The sequence below is a fragment of the Zalophus californianus genome, chromosome 17, assembly GCF_009762305.2.
Source record: "Zalophus californianus isolate mZalCal1 chromosome 17, mZalCal1.pri.v2, whole genome shotgun sequence".
Lineage (NCBI taxonomy): Eukaryota > Metazoa > Chordata > Mammalia > Carnivora > Otariidae > Zalophus > Zalophus californianus.
This window is the reverse complement of record NC_045611.1, coordinates 33,091,258-33,111,147: the sequence shown is the minus strand read 5'-3', so window position 1 is coordinate 33,111,147 and position 19,890 is coordinate 33,091,258. Positions and strand designations below refer to the sequence as shown.

Here is a 19,890-nt window from a genome sequence, read left to right as displayed (position 1 = left end):
TAACTGAACAATTTTGAAGTTCTTTTGGCATATGATTTTTAGTAGGTTTTTAAGAATGGGTCGTCGTGGAGAATCAGTTTTCCTTCACCCCACTTGTTCTTGCTAAATGTTCGTTTTCAAAGTCAGGGAAATAAAAAGTCTCCCAGCCGGGGGAGGGGGGGGTGCGGGGGAGAGGAAAGGGGGTCTCTCTTACAAGGGCTCTGCATAACCCAAGCAAGGTTTCCTGAAGCAGGCTGCTGCGTGGTGCCTGGTTATGGAAGAGGACCTCATGTCTCCTGGTCTCCTACTCCATTATCTGCTCAAGCAGCCGACCTTTGTAGTTCAGATAAAATTAGAGGACTCTCAGTTCAGGGGACATGCTGAGGCAGAAGTGGCCCGGGAGAAACAGTGAACAGAAACGTAAATTTTCCTTTAAGTTCTGTGATTCCCTTTCTTATCTGGCTTCTCCTTTTACTGTAGTTCTAAGTGACCCTCTCAAAAATGGAAAAAATAAACCAAACAGGACCACCAGATAGGTTAGTACTATGAAACTCCTGGTGTGATTTTGGGGGGTTGGGGGAGAGAGAGGGTGGCATAGGGGAGGTACCTCGTCACCTCATCCTTCTATAGGAGGACATCATTCCCATCAGGTATGCAGGGGACATACACTTAAGAATTTTAGAATCTACTAGTATTTGTTTTCATGGTATAACGATGGAAAATCTCACCAGATGGGGATTTTAGAGAAGAGTCTGAGCTCCGGTCCCGTGTGTGCCCTAAGGAAGTGGCCCTGTCATTCCGACTCACCGTGCCCAGGCCCACTCCGGATGGCAACAGGTCAGAGTCCCTCCTAGTCCTTCCTCACGAGGCCCTTCTTTGAATAAATCATCTAAGTCGGAACTCTTTGGTTATAATTTCTTTAATGAGGAGTTCTGACAAATGTGGTAAAACGAGGGAGTTCAATTATTTGGGGGACTTGCTGCTTTTAACGAAGGGTCCTGAAAAGGCTGTTTTATTTCCTAAGTGTTTCTCTATCACTTCAGCGCTGGGGAAAGGTCAGGGAGCAACTCAGCTGACAGCACAACACAGCTCATAGTCCCAGGCTCAGCTTTATTACCTAATACAAGTCCAATCTCTGGAACATTAAAATTAATTGTTCCAAAGTTTAATTAAAAACACAATTTACAAATATTTAGTATCTTCTGAAAAGCATTTCCAAGTTAAGAATGAAAAAAATATGTACAGAATATATAATGAAATACCAGTGAGCTTCAAATCCCATTGGGTCCACACTCGGCAACATCAGTCTTTTTCGGTTCTTCAAAATCTGAAAGGAAAAGTTATGGCCTCATTCAGCACTTTTTCCCTTTTAATTAAAAGGTAAAGGTATCATCCAGAAGAATAAGTGCTGACAGCCCTTCTTTACCATGTTCAAGGTTAAAGACTAGATATACTACTAGGGTATCATTGTAGGGTTTTTTTTGCAAATGTGTCAAATCTTTATTTCCTTTACGTCTTGTCTAAAGAATTAATAAAAAGTTTATACAATACCAACACGCAGAGACAAAAATCTTTCCAATATTACTTGAGGGCAGAGGACTGATGTTCCTTTAACTCACAACAGTCCTCCATCCTCCCAGACACATAGGGCATGTACCTTCCGTTAAATCTACAAAGTTGTTTTCCACGATGGGGGAGGGGATGGAAATCCCCATTGCTTTTCGAACTCCGTATGTGCTGACAATGTCGCCTGGAGTGACTTGCTGCGCAAGTTCTTTCAGATTGTTGGTTACCTGTTCAGCTAGGGAAAAGAAAACAGTTCTAGGTGTTAAAACGTGGTTCCTTTACATAATAATAAACAAAACCCAAAAGAGCAATAGGAAGTTGACCCTGGAACACCAGGGGTTGGAGCTGTGCTGGTCCACAGAAGATACACAGATTTTTTTTTTTTTGTGGATAAATACAGGACTGTAAACCTATTCTCTTCATTTTTAATATTTTCTTTAGCTTTACTGTAAGAAACAGTATGTAATACATGTGATGTACAAAATACATGTTAGTTGTTTGTAGGTAAGGCTTCCAGTCAACAGAAGGCTATTACAGTAAAGTTGGGGGGAGTCAAAAATTACACGTGGATTTTTAACTGCGTGGGGTGGGGGAGGAGGGAGGTCAGTCGGCACCCCCAACCCCCACATTGTTCAAAAAAGAAACCATCCATGGTTCACTTCAGCTCTGCTGACAGTAGTACCACTTCTCAGAAGGTTCTCCCTTTAAGTATCCCCCGATTCTCCTCTTACCGGAGGCGTAACATACCGAGATGCATTTCCCTGTAAGAGGGACCCAAGAGACAGATCATGTTGGGAGGGGGTCTGGTGCTCAGGCGCTCGTTCTGGGCTTCTTGGAGCTCTCGGAGCAATCTGGTGGTCTCATCAAGTTTCCTCTGGAACATTTCAGCTTCTGTGTGGTACGAACAAAAACACACTAAAGAAAACATGAACACACTTATGTTTGATCTTGTGCAGTAAAGTGAGTCCTATGCTCTGGGGTTTTGCTATTTATTGGCTAGTCTTCTCTCCTCAATGAAATTAATACCAGAGACATGCTTTACTCTTCACGGAAGTACGGCCAGCCAAGATCTTCCTGTGGTGAACGGCTATGTCAAACTGGACTAATGTGACATTAAATCGTTGACTGCCCGGGATATGAAGTGACACTCACCTTCAGAGTCAAAAACTTCAACAGGAGCACCAAAATTTGTTACTGCTTTCAGTGCTGTGAGCCGGTCCTGATTACTGGAATCTAAACGGCCTGCTGGCTCTATTTCGGTAATCTGCTTTAAAAAAAGAAGCAATTATTTGGGCTTGCTAGAATGAGAAATCATTAAGATGGTCTGTGTTTACAGGCCAAGTTATTCCACCTATTTACTTTGGAGTTACAATTTTGATACCTACAAAACCGTCTTCCCAGAATACTTGCAAAGTGCCATTCCCCAATCCGGGCCAAACACTATCCACAAATGCATACTTTCCGTTCCTGAAATGATGTGTCTTACGAAACACCCATCCTTTGTTCCATCTGGCAGCTACTCCAAAGATGAAAGGAACGACAGCCTTGGTACTGCCTATGCCACGAAGAGCTTCTGGTTGACTGGGACAATGCCTCTTGTTTCCAAGAGCAATCTGGTGGTCTCATCAAGTTTCCTCTGGGACTCACAGGCCATGCTTTGGCCCCCAGTGTGGATGCTTCCACTCCCACAGTAGAGTTCGAGCATGAGATACTTCCTGGGTCACCTCCTGGCCCCAAAGCCAGGCTGTCAGTATTACATGGGAGAAACAAAATCCTAAAATGGGTGGAGTTGTATTTTTGGAATGACAAGACTCAGAGTTTCCATAACCTCAACACTGCTTTTGAGGAAGAAATGAGCCCAGATAACGAACCACCAGAAATCAATGGTTTCATTTAGATGCTGGGGCATGACATTATAGATGTTTATGTGAACCCCCGATCTCTCTACCTACTTATGGCTAAGAGCGTGTGGGGAGAAACTCTCAGTATATACTTATGGCTTGCCATCTGCGGAGCCCCCACCACCCTACTTTTTACCCAGCCTCCTTTCCCATTCTCAAGATTTCTTGCGTTCCTGCCCCCTCACTAAGCACATGACCTTGCTGGGGCCTCATTCCTTGCAAACATGGTTCTGTGGGTACCATTCACACCTACATCTATCCTTCCTTGAGCTCATCTTCAAGTTCTCCTTCCCCTCCGTTACTGGGCTCACATCTGTCTGCCCTCACGTCCCTGCTTCCTCCACTCATTTAGCTCTCTGCCGCCTACCCCTGTCGCCATCATTTTGCTGACCCCGCTCTGATGAAGGTTACAAATGACAGCCTCCACTCTCCTCTCGCTGGGGTCCTTCCTGCATGTCCTTCTTTTCGTGGTTTTTCTACCTCACCTACTGGGCTTCTCCAAGGTTCTGTCCTTCAGCCTTTACCCAGTGTTCTCTCTGGACAATCTCGTTCACTTGAATGACTATAGTGAAACACTCCCTTTACACCAACAACTTCCAGACCTGCACACCTGCAACCCAGATCTGGGAATCCCCCGCCACCCCAACAACGTCCCCAGTCACCCCCGTGTGGGACGCCGAGTACAGCTTCTCTTCCTGCTGGAGGGGAGCCCCTTTCCCCACACTGTGATGGGAGCTCATGATGCCACGAGCTACCTCATGCACCAGGTCCTGTGGACCTGACTTCTACTGTACTGGTCTTTACTGTCTATCTTTAGCCCCTTCTGTGTTGCCACGCTCGTCAGCGTTTTGTTCAGACAAGCCCCAGAGCTCTTTGGGTCCCCTCCTCCAGCCCCTCTCCCCTCGTTTCCTCAGAGCTTCCTGTCTTCTGGGGTAAAATCTCAGCTTCTCGGCACTTCCTGCAGCCTCTGTGTCATCAGGGCCTCACCCATGCAGGCCTCCCCACCTCCCCTCCTCCACCCAGGCACCCCACGCTCACACGTCGACTGCGCTCTCCGCACACGGGCCCCGTCCATGCATGTCTGCTTCTGTGACTATACATACAGTTTCAGCCCACTTCCCACCGCCTGCTGGGAGAATGTCTCTTTATCTTTCCCGGCCCAGCTGGCCCAGCACGCACTCTGTGAGGGCCGCCTTGGCCATGCAGAGCAGCTGGCCTCTGCAACCCGTGTTCCTACAATGTGTGCATTTACGCTGTGCGGTCCCGGGGCTGGCCTCCAGGCTCCCATGCTTGCGTGCTGCCCTAGCTGCTGCCCGCCCCCCACACGCAGAGACTGCTTTATTTACGGAGATACGCAATAAATAATGCTCTTTTAAAACAAAGCTTTATCACTTAGGCCTTTTAGCTTATCCTCCATTTAAATACTTTTTATGAAGAATAAAATATAATCACCTCCATTTCTTTTGCTGGGTCAAGGATCCTTGTCTGGCCTTCATCTTCAGGTGATGGCTAGAAGTATAAAGACAAACAGCTTTTTATTAAAAAATATATTAAAGAGGTAAATATCAAGGAAAATAAAAAAAATATTAGGAGCTTCAAGGCAAAGAATAAGAATATGGATTACTGGAATTTTTTTAAACCTAAAACAAATTAGATATAATAAGTGGCATTTTTTTTAAAAAAGATTTTATTTATTCATTTGACAGCAAGAGAGAGATGGTGAGAGCAGGAACACAAGCAGGGGAGTGGGAGAGGGAGAAGCAAGCTTCCCAGAGCGGGGAGCCCGATGCGGGGCTTCATCCCAGGACCCTGGGATCATGACCTGAGCCGAAGACAGACGCTTAATGACTGAGCCACCCAGGCGCCCCAATAAGTGGCATTTTGAGAGTATTTGAGAGTCAAGAGTACCTATTACTGGTAACTCCAAGAATGATCTTTCTGTTCCTGAGCAAAAAGCTATATATATATATATATATGTGTGTGTGTGTATATATATATATATATATATATGAAGGTATCTGGTAAATAGCAGAGAAATACCTACTAAATGGAGTCGGTTTTCAACAACAGGAAAATCTGTGGCAGGGAGAAAATAGGAGGCACTCTAGGGACTAATTTGCATTAAGAGAGCAATATTCTCGGATAGCAGAGGATTACTGTAAAATGTTCAAACGCTATGGAGAATGTGAAAGCTTCCCATAATCCTAGCCGTCAGAGATCACACATACCTAAACAACAGGCAAATGTATCATGCCCCAAAATCAATGATGATGTGATCTTTTTTTTGAAAGGTTGTATTATAATTTTTTAACCAATTCCCAATTTTTTAAAATTATAAACAAGGCATCCTTATATACAACTTTTTTTAATTTTCTAAGATATAGTCTGAGAACTGCTGGATCAATGGACAGAGAAACTTTAGATCTGAAATCTACTGCCCTACCAACCAAATGAAAGCTATTCAATTTTAGCTCAAGACAATTAATTCAGATTGTTGGGACGGTCAAAGGAAAAATATTTCTGAACAGATGAGCAGTGGCATGTTTTTTAGGTCACATGAGGAAAGCCGTTCCTGCGCAAAGCCTGCATGTACAGCAACTCTCACTGAATGTGAGGTGCTGACTCAGCACTGCTGAGAGTCACCCAGGGACTGGCAGCCACATGCGGCAGAGGACAAGGTGGCGGTGGCCACAGCCCTCAGGAAGAGCTAGGACCCCCAGAGACACAGGGTTCTTCTAACTGTGGTGACAAGGACATTCTGGAGCTGGACTCTCTTCTACTTATCAGGAGGAACATTTTCTGGTTCTAATCTTGGAGCCGAGGGTGTGAATTATTCCAGATGAACTATGTCCGACTGGACTGGAGACAGGTTACAAGTGTTAATAACAGAGCAAAGCGGAAGCTTTTTTCCTTGTGGTCCCATCACTGTGTTCTTACTGAGTAATAAAGAAAAGAACATTCTCTATCATTTTAGTCAATTCAGTTCCAAGCCAGTGGAACTTCCTTTTTTGTTAGGGTACACAGCACCAGCTGACTTCTGAGTCGTCAACCCCATTCTGATTCCTACATTCCCAAGATTGGGAGATAATGACAGTCTCCTGGCCCTCACAGACCCTGGTAGCTGACTTACCCGTTTCCGTTCATTGTCCTCCACCCACGGTCCCCGCCCAAGCCGGCCTGGCTTTTCAGGGGAATGCAGCTCAGCTGTCACCCTGGTGACTCCCATGGTTTCATAACACTGAGTGACTAATACTAAGAGCCAATAATGAATTACCCGTTTCTTTAGCAGCCTTCTTACCATCTCCAACTCTTGCAGGGTTCTAGAATGGCCTCCTTTTGTTAAAACATCCAGTAAACTGTCTGCCATCACATAGGGATAATCCTGGCACGTGGCCAAAAACTCATGGATGCTGAAAGAGAGAGAGTTGGGAAAGTCACTTCCATATAAATCACCTCCGTCGGCTGAATCTTCCTATCCCAGCCAACTGTTTCTGTCAGACGCGCCTTAATTTACACGCCATGGTGTAAAAATTCCCGTCTAGGTACAACACCCTATTTATAGATTTACCTTTATCATTTTGAGCGAACTAAACAATATCAAGAACACAGTGACATGAAATGCCCCTTGGGGAAACCTTCCAAGAGAAATAAGACTCTCTCAATGACGGAGGCTCCAGGGCTCAGTCCTGGACTTACTCCTGCTCTCTGCTTCCTCCCTAAGGTGACCTTATTCACCTCAGGACTTACATGTGGACTAAGAGTCTCAAGGTTACACCTCCGGTTCGGACCACACCCCTTGGATATACACGGGTCTATCAGTGTTTCAGAAGAACGTGGCATTCCGGATATGAAGAACTGGTCATTTACCTGAAATCACTGGGAAGATCAGAGTCTTCCCCATAGGCTGAATAAATCAGATCCGAATCGTCCTTGCTGATATTTGCAAATGTGGAGTCATAATGTGGAGCATAAGAACTGTAGGGTCCGTAGTTCAAGTATAACACTGTGGACAGAAATCAAATACTACAGTACTGTTCTTTCACTTGCATGTCAATCTAATTTGTTTTATTAAAGATCATTCCCTTCTAATTTTATTACCTCACTGACTGGTGTAACAAATCCAAGGTAGCTACTTCCCCTCCCGGATCCTTGGGAAGTCACAACTCAAGTGACTTTTTCCCCACAAAGGGGAGACAGAGGAAAGAAAGCACAAAACTCATTTTGAATACTAACAGCTGATTTTTCAGTTTCTTCCGAAGTTAATAAAACAGCTGATTCATGTTGCCAAACTACCACCAAGAGAGTTAAAGAAATGGTAATTATGCTTTTCTACCCCCCTAACTGCTGGAGCGAGGAGAGAAACATGAAGCCTTACCTGGAGTGACTTTGTTCCTTTTGTCTTCTTTGAACCCCTGCAAAGTATTCACTCCAGACTGAAGCCTTCCAGTTGTCATTCCCAGTCTCACAGGGCAGTAACCTGGTTCTGAAACAAGAGTGGGCCTGGTGTGGGAGGTGCACGTGATAAGGAGCCCTGGGGGCGCTCTGCGGGCTGTCTGCACGCACACTGCTTCATGGCGTCTACGTGACTCTGTCCAGGAGCCTGGGTGGCCCTTCGTACACCCATCTTTCACCTACGATAATCTCGGCAAGGGAGGAATGTAGCCAGGACCTGAATCTGGTCCTTTTCATTATGCTCTACTGTTTCTTATAATTCTTTATAATCACGTCACATTTTGCTTAAAAAAAATTAAGGATTTAAAGGTTGAAACTATTTTGATGGAAGTAAACCAGAAAAGGTTAGCAAAAGACTAAGGAAAAACACCTGATTAAAGACAAGAACTCATAATCTATTCAGGAAAAACTGGTATCTACGAGGCATGCTATTCCACCCTGGAACAGAGGCTGCGGCCACAGGTGCCCATGGTGATAAACTGAAAGCACTAGTAAGGAAGGTGGCACACCTAAAATGGGTCTTCTCTCCCTCTCAGCAAGCAGTCTGGAATTTGGCAGGAAGAAGCAGCTGAGAAACAACAGGGGCAAAGCCTGCACCTTACACCAGGATGCTGGCTCTTCGGGGGCTGCTGCCACGTGCGGAGCCAGCTGGGCCTGGGCCACATTGACCCTGCCTCCAGGAGCCAGAAATGCAAGGCAGCAGAGCAAGGGCAGACAGACTGCTGGACACAAAGAAAGGGGCAGATCTTAAGGTGTCCCCTAAATTGTTAGTTGCATCTCCTTCCCACCAAATTTCCACCAGAGCTGTACTAGAAAGCACATGTTCTCAGTCTGGCAGCACTTCCTTTGATCCAAGACCATATAAACTTCTACTATGAAAAGTTCACATAAAAGCAAAAAGTGAGTTGTTTTTTTTTTCTTCTCCCCCCAAGACAGCACCAGTTCCACTTCTAAGTGAAGGAACTCCACCGGCGTTTTGAGAGCGGAGTGCAACGCGCGAAGACACTAAGAGGCTCCCCGGTTAGCCCTCAAATGCATCTGGCTCTTCCCGGCTGCTTCGATGTCTCGTACCCCCAGGCCCTCACCCTCACTCACTTTTTTGGGACCAACCTAAGCATCACCTTGCTAAGGAATAAGGAAGCCTTCTCTGGCCCCCAGACACTAGACGGGTCCCTTCTGTTGTGTCCTGTCACAGCTGCCCTCTTCAAGGCAGACGAATGGCAGCTCTTCACGCAGTGACTGGCGTTCGTGCCTCCACTCCCCACCCACAGACAAAAGGGGAAGGGACGCATGCCTCCTGGTCTGTCCCCTATGACACACTGCGCTCCACTTCCAGCTCCCAGGCCTTGCCCGCAGCAAAATGCTAAGTCCTGGAGACTGTTCCCCGAAGTGTCATCATTCGTCTCCGTATGCCCAATGCTTGCTCTCGTTAACGGCGGCAGGAAAATGGGTATTTACAAAATAACATTCTCACCTTTGCTTATCCTGACACATGATTCCCTCCCCTTCAGATGAATGACAAAAAGTTCTTTTTCTTACATCAAATTTCAAACTATTCCCTATACTATCGCCATTAAAATACCATCTGAGAAAATAAAAATACGACCGGGGTTCTAAAGCCATGCCTCCGAACCTTTGCCAACTTTCTACCAGCCACAGTGGAAGATGTGGTGTCATCAGGCATGTTATTCCATGACTACTAAGGTACTACAGGGTATATATATTTGCTCTATTCACTGAAATTTAGAAAGCCAGTCAAATTTATTATGTTGTAATAAGAGGGTTTTGCGATACCTCCTGAAATAACGGAGCATCCATACATAGTCTCTTAGAGCCAGGGCTAGAAATTACATCATTTTTTGGCTTTGATGGTGGGTCTGGTATTCCAAGGACTTTGTATTTTAAAGAACAGTGGATCTCTATAGTATCTGCTTTAAGACAAGGTAAAGCCGGGCTAGCTATTAGCACAAAATACACAATGTCTAGCCAAGTTCTTTGGGGATGACGATACAGCTGGATTGCTCAGTATCACGCCTGCTGTTTTAAAATGTTCACCCGGGCTACTGCTCGTTGCCAAACAGCAAGTTCATGCACATTCTGATCTGTGAACTTACCTCCTACAATGGGATCCACAGGATGGAGAAGCCCCAACGTTGTTGTTCCATCTGGTTTTCTCCTTTCAAATTCACACTGCAATGACCCAAAGTATTCAAATGTGGTAAACCGTTTTATATTTACCACATTCACATGCAAGTACACGTACGTATATATATATCTCTCTCATACTAGAAAGCCTTAAATTTAGCCAAACCAATATTATGAGTTGCTACTGTTACACTTGGATACTGACTTTCCCACCTCGCTCCATACACACAAGGGCTAACAGGCTGCAGAAATGAAGGTTAGGGAAACCTCAGGCTGGTAAAGAGCTGTGCGGGGCCTTCGGGCCCCTCCGTTCTACCCACTCTATTAAAAAAGGAAGATACTGGAGATCAGGGGAGGGGAGTGACCTGTCGAAAGTCACATATTAATCCATTTGGTTTTAAAACCAACGTGCTAAACAATGATTTCAAGAGACCAGAGTATAAATGTTCATTTTCCAAGTTTAGAACACATTAACGTCACTAAAATCTAGTAACAGAGGAAAAGATTCATTATGTACTTTACAAATTTATTATTACAATTTTCTTCTCCGGGTGTTGTACTGAACCGCTCTTTGGCAGGTATGGTATGGGTTAAAAGTGCACAAGCAATCTGAAAACTGCAAGCCCCAGACAACCAGACAGTAAGTAGTGAAAAGAAAGAAAAAGCCCTGTCACCTGGCTATTAACAAGCCGCCTGGTCAGCTTTCCTCCAGATTCCTTAACGATGCGGTCAATCTGCTCCTGCTCTCTTTCTAAATTATTGCTCTTACATTTATCTTCAAGCATATCTTTGTCTTTCCTGAAAACATACATTAATACTAAGTAAAAAAAAAAAGATACGATAAAAACATTAAAATGAATTCCAAACAGGAGCACAACTCAATTGGAGGCATTTGCACTACGGTCGCCAAGCAGAGCTTTGTTCCTCGGGGGCCCGGCAGAGCCCGGAGCACATTCATAGCCAGGCCAACCCAACACCCTGCTTAGCTCTCGCCTTTGTGTGTCCAGAGCTATTTGTCTTGAGCATTTTTCTCGATACAGTCACACAAATGGACTCTACCTCAAACATATTTTGAAGGGGGAGGGACAGATCATTTTTTTAAAGTCCAGTTTCTAAATTTAAAATGAAATATATATGGGGGCGCCTGGGTGGCTCAGTCGTTACATGTCTGCCTTTGGCTCAGGTCATGATCCCAGGGTCCTGGGATCGAGCCCCACATCGGGCTCCCTGCTCCGCGAGAAGCCTGCTTCCCTCTCTCCCACTCCCCCCCGCGTGTGTTCCCTCTCTTGCTGTCTCCCTGTCAAATAAATAAAATCTTAAAAAAATACATTTGAATCATACAAATATTAGAAATACAATAAAAATATCACAAATTTACTCTCCCTGCCTTACACCAGCAGAAACCCAGCCTATTCACTAGAACCCTCTTCCAGAGTTGACAGTGAGATGCGGGGGGGGGGGGGCTCAGGGCTGCTTAGTGAGTCAGTGGTGTGACCAGGTGGCCACAGCTGGGTCCGGCCATGCCCGGGGCTGCCGGGGCGGGTGGGGGGAAACCAGTACTGAGTTATCGCTCCTACCACGTGATGTCTGGTGGAAAACACGCAACACCTCAGCAACAGCCCATCTGTTTAGGAAGTAGCTTCACCTATGAATTTATGGTTTCAACTCCTTTATGGAATGAGGTAACAACTACAGAGTTCTATTTCAATAAATTTCACTAATAAGTCCCTAAAGATAACTTATTGGTTTAACTACTTTCATAAGAATACACCTTCAGAACTGTTTTCTGAACTATGTTTAAACAATTCCATACAATGCTTTGTAGGAGAAGACGGGGATCGTATCACTGAAATGGACTTTCCTGCTGAAAACCAACCAACCACGGGTAGACCTCGACTTGTTCTTCTCAAGGCAGGCACTGAACCAGGATTTTTCCCCTTTACTGGTCTGAAAAAGATAGTTTAACTTAAATATTCCAAAGTTTTTTACTTTTTGTTTTCTTTACTGGGACTCTTGAAGGCTTGTGCTTCAGTATCTCCAGAGTCTTCCCTTTCTCTTGGCCAGCAGCCGCTGTCCTCCCCACTCTGCGAGGTGTCTGTTCGATCTTTCTGCTTTCGACTTTTTTGCAAGTCTGCCATGAATTCTATGCTCTGCTTCAGGCTCTGAATTCTCTCCTAAAAATATTCAAGAATAGTCTCATTGCATATTTGTCATTACTTTTTAAAGTGATGCATTTCTTTCTCACAATGTGAGTTTGCACTTACCCTGTCATTAACTAGGGAAGAAAAGCAATTAAATGTAATTATACCAAGAGAGTATGTTTGGGAACCAGGGCAATACAGTCTATTCCTTCAATTCAGATCATTTAATTTCCAACATAAGAGAATGCTTTTTAACTTGACTACATCATCAAAACATTCACAGAGGAGAAAAAAATGAATAAATACTAAGTATTCTTTGCAGTACTAACTTTAAAAAGGAGAATTTAGTTTAATAGCATGTTTAAATTTTATATTTAACAGAATGGCTTATCTTTTGAAATTTAAGAATTATCAGGTGTTTCAAAAGCTAGAGGATGTGAACATGTGAAGTACCCTTATACTCTGGTATCCCAGGATAACCACTGAGGACGCTGGCATTTTTCTCTGTGTGAAAACAACATGCTTCCAGGAGAATAAAAGGTTGCTAGCACAGTTTCTTTCCCAGAAAGCATAATGTTCTTACCAAAGAAGTCTTGTTTCTATTTCGTGAAACATGTACTTAATTTTCCACTGCATTGATATGCTGTGAAATTTTCTTTGTGGTTAAGGGCTTGAGGTTTCTGGAGGCACATTTGTTTCTAGTGACTTCTGCTTTTTAACTCTGAGCACTGTCACTGGATAAAATATGGAGTGCAGTCTCCTTAGGGCTGCATGGCAACACCAGGGAAGACTTTTGCAGAATAAAAGAAACTGAGAACTGGAAAGGACCAGAAGTTATTCAAATAAGAACATAGCCCAGAAATGCTAAATGCCTCACCTAAGGTCACAGAACCAGTGATGAAGGCCAGGGCTCTGGGGTCCCATGAGGCACCCTGTCTCATCACACTGCTGAATTAGCAATGCAGACTGTGAGAGCCTCCAGAACGCGGACCTGCTATTTTTACTGATCTTTTATTTTAAGGTAGTCTTAAAACTATCCAAGTAACATATTTCATTGTAGACAAAGATTTGGGTAGAGGAGAAAATACAAACCTTGTTAATTTATCATTATGTCAGTATTTATCTAAGCACTGCACATATTAGCTAATTAGAATTATACTGAATATTTGGTAACATGAATTTTTTTCATTAATAAATTACAATCATTTCCCCTCTGTATCATTAAATACTCTTTAAAATGTTTTTAATAAGTGTATAGTATTTTATCCTGTGTACCATGGTCTAATTAACATTCCACTATTGGACATTTAGATTATTTCCAAGTTTCCTCTATTACAAATAAAAGTCTCATGAACATCACTATAACTAAATCTAAGAATCTCTCTTTAGGATAAATTCCCAAAAGTGATACTGTATGTTAACTATATTGAAAAAGAAAAAAAAATTCCTAGAAGTGGAAACACTAGGTCATCAGGCTTTTGATATTTACTGCCAAACTGCTCTCCAGAAAAATTTTATCAATGTATATATCAGTGCTCGAAAGTTTCTCTGAATCCTTATCAAACTCAACAGTATTTAAAAAAATTTGCCGATTTTTAAAAAAGTCTTATTTTAATACATACTTAAAAAATATTAACGAGTATGATTATCTCTGGAACTTTTTATTGGCCATTTGTGTTTTCCCTTGTGTACGTCACTTAGGTAATTCCTTAGCCAGCTCTATCTCTAGTACCTAAATCAGAAGCTCGCTGCACACTGCAAGTATAAATGGTGTTAAATGAATGGGCTTAGATCATGAAGTTCTCAGTTATCTTTTTATTTCCACTCTAGAATTTTATAAAGTAGAACCTACGTTAAAAACATTTTGAAGTTTTTAAAAACACACACAAAATTAAAAGAATTAGAGAAATCTTCTAAATTTCAACACAAATCACTGGAAAAAGCTGAGTTTCATTTTACTTTGAAAGTTTTTTTTTTTTTAAATAATTAAGATGTCTCCAAATCAGCATACTATTTATCAGTCCTCAATTCTACAACATTAAATGACTTAAAGGGCTTGACTCTGCCACAGCTAACACTCAGGTGCTTACACACGCATCAGGCACGGCTGCTGGGCTCCACAAGGTAAGGACTACCGCGGCTGAGCAAGGCTGCGCAGCCTGCCAAGGTCACTCGGCGTCTCGAGGGTGCAGCCAGGACCCGGACCTTGGTTCTAAAGCCCCTATGCTACAAACAGTAGTTTGCACTATTTTGTTTGTAGTATAATGCAGCATTCTAGTATTTATCTAGGAGATCAAAAAAGTTATTCGACTATGTCCGTTCTTTATAAAAATGTCTACTAATAGCCACTATTTGTGTGTAAATGAAAAACATGATAAATGACTGCTCTACAATCTTTATACTGAACATTCAAAACCAGTGATCTTTTAAAAAGACACCATTCATGGAAGGGTGTGCTGGGCTCCCTTGGGAGTACCGCTATCAGAAGAGTGAACTCAAGATGATCTAAATTTAAACATTTAAAAAATCACTGTTTTAAGGATCCCTCCCATTTAGGGTGGAGAGAACAGTCAACAGGAAGCTATAACACAGGATGGGTAGGGCTCCTCAACAGGAAGAGATCTGAAAAAAAGGAAGACAACAGAGAGAGAAAAGGGAAAGTGGAGAAGAAAGTTTATTTTCTGTGCTTCCAGCCAACCCACCCCCATTAAAATTCAAGAGATACTGGTATCGTTTGCATGTTATATTAACTACGTTATTTGAAAAAAAGAAAATAATGGTAAATCAAACTTGATAAATTTACTTGGGATACTGAAAATTCAACTTTCTCCCAAAAACTTAATGTACATATTTTGGAGTGACTAAGGACTACATTTGAGGGGGACTAAGGACTAAGGACTACATTTACTACTTTTATTTCAAATGTAATAACAAGCATTTGCAGATTTTTAAACCTGGACTATGGCTTGGGTCTAGATTCTGAGTCTTCCTGCAAAGAGTGGGATAAAACATTTTATAGTCCCCTTTCCTTTGTAGATTTTGCCAAAGATGGGTAACTGGTTTATGTTACAGTTTCTTACGTCTATAGGAAAGGGTAGGAACTGATGCTGTCTGAATATTAGGAGTGCAAGAATACTCATCAATCCAAATGTTTTTCTTTCCCCAGTTAAATGGATCTGAGAATCTCTTAGAGCCAAGCACACACTCAGACATCTGCACACCAAGACAATTCTTTAAATGTGAAACTGTGATACAGATGGTCACTGTAACAAGTGGGAAACTATGTGCATCTACCCATGACTCATTCCTACTCTCCTATAACTCCTCTGAGTCTGGGCTCAAGCTCTTCATTCTGATTTCTTTCTCATTCTTCCTGTCTTATACCCCCCTTGTCTCTTCTTCGCAAAATCCCTCTCCTGCCTTGCTCTCCTTTCTCGTAGTCTCCTGCCTGCTTAGCTCTTACTGAGAGCCAGCACCCTAATGCTGGCAATTATCTTGGGAGACTGCACTTTAAACCTTCTTTAAACCCCTTTAAACCATGTCTTCTCCAGACATGAGAACACCGAGGCCCAGCATGGTTCATGTCCTGCCCGAGGTCCACAAGTTAGAGCAAAGAGCTAAAACCAGAACTCCGACTTCCTGCCAGGATCACCTCAGTTAATTTCCCATCCTACTCAGAGCCATGAGTAAAACCTCAAAAGACACGACTTATCTTGTGAGCTCTCCTTTTCTCCCAGCAGGTGCACAGTGAGCCCCTCAATTCCCGCTCCGCCCCCCGCGCCATCAGCGGTTGTTCTGAGACGGCACATGTTCTTTTCTGCCACTAACCTCTCTTCTGAATAAACTGTCATGTTTATGCTGTCTCATGAAGCTTGATGATGGAAGTGTCCCTCCCACCTCAGCCACATTACTATGGTACCAGTTCTGGTCCTTCCAGGAGGAATGCTCCTGTGGGGAGGTGGCAAAGAGCAGGGTACTGCTCACTGACATTTTCTTTGTCCTGGAAGGAGCTCCTGTGCTTCACCATCAGAGTCCATCCTTCAAAGGGAAGTAGAGAGCTTTCCCCCCAACAGGCCTCATAATTCATCTCATCAATCTTATCCTGGAAATCAGGGTGATGTTTCTTTCACAACAAATATAAATCCATCTGGTGACTAACCAATTCAACAGCCTCTAAATAAATAATTAGTAGCGAATGCCAATACTTAATTGTATCAATTCCAAATGAGAATTTCATGTTTTAATTTTCTTTATATGAGAACTTCTTTCATTTAATATTTCCTACTTTAATATAATCTGCCTATAAAACTAGTACTGTACTGGATCTCTATCACTCTAACCAAAAAACAAAGGTATACAGATTTTATAATAGTTACTATTTAAAACAAAGAATTTCCTTTACCTGGCTAAGAATTTTCATCCCTGAGTGCAATAGCTTCTTTGCAGCTTTATAATAAATGGTCTCGGGTTTGTTGTAAATCATAGCATTAGTACACATTAGTTTGAAGTTATCCTGCAGAGAGAATATTAAGGAGAAAAATGCATTTAAAACAACAAAGCACCTTCTTGTCCCTGTTTGATGAAATCATACAGGTCCTTGAAGAATTAAAAAAGATAAAACCAACAAAAAACCCTATCCTTTTATTTCACTGTTTACTAAACAACATTAAAGCAATTTAGTATGTTTTAAGACTCACTAACAAAAGCAGTACTAAGTTAATTTAAATTTTGTACTACATTCCTTTCCAAATTCTTACATTTTTTATAATGAACAACATAAACCCTTAGCTCCCAGGATGAAATTTTTAAATGAGTTTCTTCACATAATCTTACTGCACACAAAAAGAACTGGAAGAAAATACTTCTATTTAACAGAATAATATTTAAACTTTTTTTTTTTTTTTTTAGAGAGCGAGAAAGCGAGCGAGAGTGGGTGAGGGGATAGATTAGGAGAATGGACAGAGGAGAGGGAGAGAAAATCTGAAGCAGGCTCCTCACCCAGCGCAGAGCCTGGCTTGATCTCATGACCCCAAGATCATGACCTGAGTCAAAATCAAGAGTTGGACCTTTAACTGACTGAGCTACCCAGGCGGCCCTAGAATAATCTTAACTGAGTTCATGTAATTAAAAAATATTACTCCTAGTTTTAAAACAAACATCTTAAGTTTCCATTTATGAATTAAATAATTTCAAATCTTGATGAAAACTGTGACATGGCTAAATTATCACAATATTTTTTGGAAATTCAAATTGAGCAAAAAAGTTAAAATATTTACATTAATTTTAAGTGTTTGGATACTGTCATAAGCTAAATGTAATTTGCAGAATGCTACAAAATCATGCCAATGTGAAATAAACTAGACAACCTCAAAGAGTTGGAACATGTAACCAAAGTAGCCAAATTATCAAAACTGTACTTTTGGGTTAAATTTCAAAGTACCTACGTATGCTGGAGAGCTCAATTCCACTGCATAGTTCCACGGTTAAGTAATTTTTTACATTGTATAAACGTGGCAGTGATTATGCCAAGGCCTGAGTTAAAATGGTAAAAATCCAACAAAAAAAAATTCCCCCTAAACAAATTCCTCCTCCATATCCAAAACAAATATTCAAACCCCACTATTTAATAAAAAGTGATGACAGCTTAGGACACTTAAATGGAATAGGCAGACTTAGTATTACCTGAAAGCATATGAGAAGACGGACTCGGGGGTCACAAGAAGTCTGGTATTAAACTTAAAGTGGATGAAGTACATGTGGATCCTTATCCCTGGTCTAGTCTCTAATCAGTAAGAATTTGCTAGGTCCTGGATATTTCAAAACATGATGAAAGCCATGCATCTACTCCTAAAGCATAAATACACACACCAGGTTGAACACAAACTTTTAAATGTCATTTTATCAGGTTCCCCTTTAAGGCTCATGTGTTGCTTCCATCCAGAGGACCCCAGGTTAACGGCCTTTGCTATAGATTTTCTGAAGAGCTTTCATTCCATTAGGAATTACTAAATATATATTTTGGGAAATAGAGGCAAGAGAGGAAGGACATCAGATGACTATTACTTATACCAAGGGACCAAGGGACCACTGGCCTCTAGTTGGCAAGAGAGTACTGGATTATTCCACCGATCTGATAAGACAATTTTTGGATTCCATGAATCTTAACTGTCAGGTGCTAGGCTTTATTGGACTTTGGGGGTAATGGCACTTGGTGACTCAAAAAGCTAAATGAACTTTCTGTATACTTTTCAAGTAATTAAAAAAAAAAAAACCTCGAAGCTCGGCGGAGCAAGATGGCGGAGGAGTAGGAGACCTGGATTTTGTATGGTCTCAGGAATTCAGCTGAATAGGGATCAAACCATTCTGAACACCTACGAACTCAACAGGAGATCGAAGAGGAGAGTAGCAACAACTCTCTGAACAGAGAAGCGACCACTTACTGGAAGGTAGGACATGCGGAGAAGTGAATCCCAGGCGATATTCGGGAGGATAGACGGCGGGGGAGGGGGCCTCCGTCGGCCGCGTCTGGCAAGTGCTAGAGCCGCGGAGCACAAAATCGGAACTTTTAGAAGTCGGTTCCGCTGAGGGACGTCGCTCCAGTGGCTAAGCGGGGGGGGGGTGGGGGGGGGGGGTGGGGGGGGGTGGAACCCTCGTGGGACAGTGTGGTCTCAGGACCCTCGGGGTCATAGAAAGACCGGGGGTGCCTGACTGCGGCAGAGCTCCCAGGTATCGGCGCGGGGAAGCCGGCTGCAGAGACGGAGCCGAGGCACGCGGGCTCTCAGCTCGGGGTGGCCATAAACCGTGATCCGCGGCCCAGTCAGGCCACTGCTCCTCCAGCAGGGACCCAACAAGCCGCAGATCCGGGGAGACTCCCCTCCCTCCCCCGGGAGGAGCAGCGCGGGAGTGCACGGCAGGGATCTGCTGGGTTTGGAGACTCCACAAGGGGTCGAGTGCCAGAGATAGAAACGCTCGGTCACAGGCCGGGTGAGCACGCAGTGCGGCGGGAAACCTGGGAGACGGGAGTGACTGCTTTTCTCTGGGGGCGCACTGAGGAGCGGGGCCCCGAGTTCTCAGCTCCTCCGAGTGGAGATTGGCAGGCCACCATTTTCACCCTGGTCCTCCAAAGCTGTACCAGAGCTTGCATGGAACAAAAGCTCCTGAGAACAAACCCAAGCAGCTTAGCCCGGACGGACAAGGGCGGGGCAATTCCGCCTCCAGCAAAGACATTTGGGAACCACGGCAACAGGCCCCTCCCCCAGAAGATCAGCACGAATAGCCAGCAAGCCAAGACCAAGTTTACTGATCAAGGAGAACGGGAGAACTCCAGCGCTAGGGGAATACTGCACATAGAATTCATGGCTTTCTTTTTACCATGATTCATTAGTTTTTCAAAGTTAATTTTTTTCAACTGTTTTTTTAATTTTTCTTTTTCCCTTTTCAACCATCTTATCAATCCTTTTTTAAAAAACCATTTTTTATTTTTCATTTTTAGAGTCATTATTTTATCCCTTCATAGGAGTTACCCTTATTTTTGGCATATATATATATATATATATATATATATATAAATATATATATATATGTATATATATATAAGTTGTTCTCTCTTTAAAAGTTTGAGATAGTTTCTTCTAACAGATCAAAATATACTCTAAATCACTAGTGTATGGCTTTGTTCTAGTCTCCTGCCTGATCACATTCTCTTT

The 19,890-nt window shown here is 42.9% G+C and overlaps 1 protein-coding gene across 6 annotated transcripts in view; it reads right to left on the bottom strand.

Moving 5' to 3' along the window:
- Positions 1-1,069: 1,069 nt before the first annotated feature.
- Positions 1,070-19,890, bottom strand: part of BRD7 (bromodomain containing 7) — a 41,416-nt gene continuing 22,595 nt past the window's right edge. The window contains exons 6-17 of one of the 6 annotated variants that reach the window (XR_004819777.1): positions 16,587-16,697; positions 12,033-12,217; positions 10,718-10,841; positions 10,013-10,088; positions 7,822-7,929; positions 7,314-7,449; positions 6,745-6,856; positions 4,899-4,955; positions 2,698-2,809; positions 2,277-2,436; positions 1,637-1,780; positions 1,070-1,306 (exon numbers count right to left, since the gene is read on the bottom strand). Coding sequence is in view for 5 of the 6 variants with exons in the window: in XM_027618196.2 (XP_027473997.1) it covers positions 1,251-1,306; positions 1,637-1,780; positions 2,293-2,436; positions 2,698-2,812; positions 4,899-4,955; positions 6,721-6,856; positions 7,314-7,449; positions 7,822-7,929; positions 10,013-10,088; positions 10,718-10,841; positions 12,033-12,217; positions 16,587-16,697 (1,392 nt within the window). In the remaining variant the exon portion in view is untranslated. Of the gene's footprint in view, positions 1,307-1,636; positions 1,781-2,276; positions 2,437-2,697; positions 2,813-4,898; positions 4,956-6,720; positions 6,857-7,313; positions 7,450-7,821; positions 7,930-10,012; positions 10,089-10,717; positions 10,842-12,032; positions 12,218-16,586; positions 16,698-19,890 lie in introns of those variants that run through there. The other 5 variants (XM_027618196.2, XM_027618200.2, XM_027618197.2 and 2 more) reach the window with 5 other exon arrangements.